Consider the following 5,042-nt stretch of genomic DNA (forward strand, 5'->3'; position numbering starts at 1 on the left):
TTTATTTTTTTTTTTTCATTTAGCCTTTATTTATCCAGGTTAGTCTCATTGAGCCACGAGAACTCATTTTCAAGAGAGACCTGTTTAGGGAGCACATGGTGGGGGTTAAGGGCCTTGCTCATGGGCCCAGAGTGGTGCGAATGAGGGTGGGGGCAAGTGTTTCACCTACCCCACCCACAATTTTGATGTTGTCGGGGCCGGGGCGTGAACCGGCAATCTTCGGATCACAAGCCCACCTCTCTAACCTCTGCGCCACCACTCCCCGTATAAACTACACACGGACCATTGAAAATACACATGGACCATATAAACTACACATGGACCAAATAAACTACACCTGGACCATAGAAAGTACACCTGGACTAAGAAACTACGCACGGACCATATAAACTACACCTGGACTATGTAAACTATACCTAGACCATAGAAAGTACACCTGGACCATAGAAACTACACATGGACCATAGAAACTAGACCTGGACTATATAAACTACACCTGGACTATATAAACTATACCTGAACCATATAAACTAGACCATTGAATGTACACCAAGACCATAGAAACTACACCTGGACCATTGAAACTACACCTGAATCATATAAACTATACCTAGACCATAGAAACTACACATGGACCATAGAAAATACACCTAGACCATAGAAACTACGCCTGGACCATATAAACTACACTGGGACCATTGGAACTACACCGGGACCATAGAAACCTGGACCAGTCATTCTGTGTTCAACTGTGCATGCTTCCTGTCCTCTCAGCCCCCAGCTGGTCGAGGCAGATGGACACCCTCCTCTACTGGTTCTTCCTGTTAAAAGGGAGTTTTTCCTTTCCACTGTCGCCATCGTGCTGCTCAGGGTGGAAGACTGGCAGGAAGTGAAGATTCAGTACAATCTGCTGGCTTCCTCAAAAAGTATAAAGCCTGTGAATGTTTTGTATTACTGTATAATAAGAAATGACTTGACTTCAATTAGATTTGAATCTGGATCTGAGTTGTATTAATGATCTGGATTATTCCCCCCTTTCTTGTGTTCTGTGCCATGAGATGCATTTTGTTGTTGATGCGTTTCTACATTTTCCTACTCAAATTCATTGAGGAAAAGGTGCAGACATAGATAGATTAGAATAAAACGGTAAACTCTATGAAGTTTTGAAAAAGCCAAGCCCTTTGTTTTCACAGAGTGTGAAGCTTATAGGATCATATTCTAATAGACCTCATCTAAACAAAATGTTGCACATCAGCAGGAATATTCTGTGCTTTCACTTGCTTAGAGAAGTAAAAAAGCAAGAAGCATTTCACAGAAACAGAGCGAGACGCCATCAGGATGTGTGGCTCGGATGCGTTTGCTCTGTGGGGCCGGAGGGGGAGGACGGGTGAGGAGGAAGAGATGCAGAAATAGAGGAGGGGTGGAGGCAACTGACAGCTCCTAACTGTTTCCTAATCTGCCACTTCTGTATTCTGTCTCCCACCCACCACACAAGCCCACCCCCAGCTGCAGACGCTTCACATTGCAGCCAAGGTGAAACACCAGACCCTTTCAGCTCAGAGAAAGAAGACTGGATATAATGTCTGCTGGGTTGATTTAAGAGGCATTCAAAATGCTCCTCTCTGTTTTATTAACTTCCCCATGCAGCCTTGACTTGGTGAAGCAAATCAAACATTCATTTTGCAAAGACTTTTTTTTAATTGGACAGGCTGCTTTGAATCCAGAGAATGACATCTGAGAGGAAAACAAGGTTTCTGAGCTCATCTTTCTTTCCTGCATCAACTTCACAGACAAAAAAAAAAAAACATTCTGGCATTGAACCAGTCGTGACTCAGTGCCTTCTGTGAGAGACTTTCTTCAGCTGTCTTCATCAACATAATTAAATCAGGATGCAGAAAATGGTCGACCTTTTAAATTCCACCTGAAGGTTTAAGCTTGTTGATCAGCTCGTTTTCCATCAGCACGTTAGAGCCGGACTCAGACTGACAGCATAATGGTCAGCTATGCACCATTTAGTCGAGTAAAGACCTTTGTTTTTAATCAGCACAGATTTAGCATGTGGTCCAGTGAAGACTCGTTTGTGGAGACATCGTAAATGCACGCTGCGACCAGAGATGAGCTCGAGCAGAAATGTTCAGCTCTGCGTAACACCTGACCAGTTCTCCCAGTTGTTTTCTTCATGGGAGTAGTATCCTTCCAGCCTTAACAGACACTTCTCTTCCAGATTCCAAATATTTTCTGTGAAAAGTATGGAAGATGTAATGTGACAAATTGAAATAAATAAATGCATAATACAAACAAAACAATTAAATGTATAATTTAATTATTAAATACATAATTAAATATACAATTAAGTTATTAAATACACCATTAAATAATGAAATGTACCTTTTAAAATATTTCATGATTTATTTATTTAATTTTGTCACCTTCCGTCCTCCAGTGACACCATGAAATGATGTTAACTGTCAGTCTCACTCGTCAAACTCAGTGGGCGGGACTAATCATAACCCTGACGCCTGATTGGCTGCTCCTCACAGCAAGCGAAGACAAATCGACCGCAGATAATGGATTGATCCACAGGCAAGAAAATGTATTCCAAATTTTTAGGAAGTGGTAATTGTGTTTACGTGTATTTGGATGAACCCTTTTCTCATACCATGAATGTAAAGAAGAAGACGCGCTTTTACGAGCTGCATGGAGGGAACGTCCACGTATGAACTGACTTCAGACCAAAGCAATGGATTTCACATGATCAGCGTTAGCCCCGCCCACTGAGTTTGACGAGTGAGACTGACAGTTAACAACATTTCATGGTGACACATGAGGGAGGAATGTGACAAAAATAAATAATGAAATAATGAAACAATTTAATTGTGCATTTAATGATGTATTTAATATTTAAATGATACATTTCATTAGTATGTATTTCATTTTGTCACATTCCCTCCTCCAGAAAAAAAGAGCCAGTTCTTATCTTGAATAGCATCTCGGTTGCTCACCTCTGGAAAAAAATAATTAATTTTCCCGTTGCAGCTGCAGAGGCTCGACAAGTGACAAAACCACTAAATGAACCCGACTGCCATGGCATCAGCAGTCACTTCACCTGTACTCACTTGGCCTTCTGCCGTCAGAGAGATGAGGGCTGGTGAAATTGAATTTTCACCTCATGCTCCTCATTTCCGGTGCAGAACACGTGGTTCTTTTTACATTTGATCAAACTTTGCATCCAAAAGAAAATTAAAAAGCACATATAAATGTAGCAGTGAGAGCTAACACAGTTCGTGTTTAAAATGATTTAGTTTTAATGAGTAACCCCAAAAAAAGGTGGCACATTAAAAAAAAATAGTCAAATTCAAAACAAAATGCAACGATGTAGAAACTTCATAAACTTATATTTGACATGTTCTGCTTTAATTGTTGAACCCATGTGCAGGTAGAGGCAGGAGAGGTACAAATGAAGTGTCAATTTATTTTTACAAAATAAAAGCAAGAACTGACGGGGCAGACACAGAACACGACATCCTGCACTGGACAAAAAAATAAATAAATTAATCTTTATTTTACCTTTGAGGCTCCTGTCTCTACCTGCACGTGGGTTCAACATTTAAAGCAGAACATGTGAGAATGCCCGGACCTCGGAGGAACGAAAAGACACAGACTTTATACAGAAATGCTGACGAGACAGAATGAGAAACACCTGGAGTGATTGGATGAACAGACAGGAGCTGAACAACAAGGAAGTGGACACACGGGGCGTGTGCATGAAAACAAAGAGAAGAGGACAGAAACCCCACAGTATTTTAATTATTTTAACAACTGTAGGAGCTTAAATGTCTTTTTGTTCGTTTAGTAAAGTTTAAAAATGACAAAAGGAAGAAACAATCTTATTTATATAAATGCAACTTTATATTTGTGTGTTTTATTAATTATTTTGGAGAATTATTTACTAAAGAGACTGTTTGGTTGGTAAAGAGGAGAGAGGATTTGTAATAAATTAGGGCCTAACAGGCCTGCGACTGCCGTCATATAGCTTTGTGTGTGTGTGTGTTAAACTTAATTAGTGCACAGGTAGCCCACTGTGATTGGAGGAAGATGCTGAGGAGCTAAACGGGGACTGGCTGCCTGACGAGCGGCGCTGCATAAGACGAGCAAAGGAAGTGATGAGGTCGGCTTCTGTCCACTCTGCACTTCCAGCCACAGCGGACCTGCTGTGAGACGTCAACCTTAGTTCACGTCGTTGTAAATAGTGTTGTGACGCGTTTGTAAAGATGAGCTGACACTTTATTTTAAGGACACCTTTTCTCTTGTTTTCATTAGCATAGTGAAGTGAGAAACTCATGTTTGGGCTCATTGTATTTTTCTTGAGGTAAGAGGAAATATAGTGGAGGTAGTTTAAGTTTTGTTCGTTGCTCTGGCCTGGGCTCACCCTGAAGCTGGTAAGACTCCACAAGTTAAATGTTTTCACTGCTGTTAATAAAATCCCTGTTCCATCACATTTTAATCATGACTCCATGGCCGCTTGAGTGGTGCAGATGTTGGAATTGCCCATAATTAATTACGTCCCGGCAGCTGTTATTGCCCCAGGATGTAACAGGCCTCTCATAGACTCAAGAAGTGAACTGGACATGTATCTTTTAGATAAACAATGTAAACATCGTGGTCCTGAGGAGGTTGTGCTGCTGGAAGTGGATGGAGCGGAGGAGTTTGTAGCATCAAGCTAACGTTAAATGGAAATTATTTTACCTACAACTATTTAGAAACATGTTGCTGCCACCATTAAAAAAAAACAAAAAACCTTTTTACCCCCAAAATTGTACCTTCTCATTTTAAACGCTGAATATGTTTACTGTGTTTCATTGTTAATTAAATGTGGATTCATGATTCACGCATCAATGTCCCAGCTTTTTCATAACTGGTGTTAGTTCCACATTAGAGGGTTTTGTGCTGGAGGTACCACCTTAAAGCTAAAACAAACCATGATATAATGTCACGAGGTAATGTCTCTCTGGAGTATGAAGGAGATGTGATGCAAAACGTGC

At 40.7% G+C, this 5,042-nt stretch overlaps 1 protein-coding gene across 1 annotated transcript in view; it reads left to right on the top strand.

Moving 5' to 3' along the window:
* The window catches only part of impg1b (interphotoreceptor matrix proteoglycan 1b), a 34,344-nt gene that overhangs the window by 6,030 nt on the left and 23,272 nt on the right, over positions 1–5,042 (top strand). The window contains exon 2 of the mRNA XM_037695338.1: positions 775–926. Within this exon, the coding sequence (XP_037551266.1) occupies positions 775–926 (152 nt within the window). The remainder of the gene's footprint in view (positions 1–774; positions 927–5,042) is intronic.

This window comes from Nematolebias whitei, chromosome 21 (assembly GCF_014905685.2).
Source record: "Nematolebias whitei isolate Nwh7 chromosome 21, NemWhi1, whole genome shotgun sequence".
Classification (NCBI taxonomy): domain Eukaryota; kingdom Metazoa; phylum Chordata; class Actinopteri; order Cyprinodontiformes; family Rivulidae; genus Nematolebias; species Nematolebias whitei.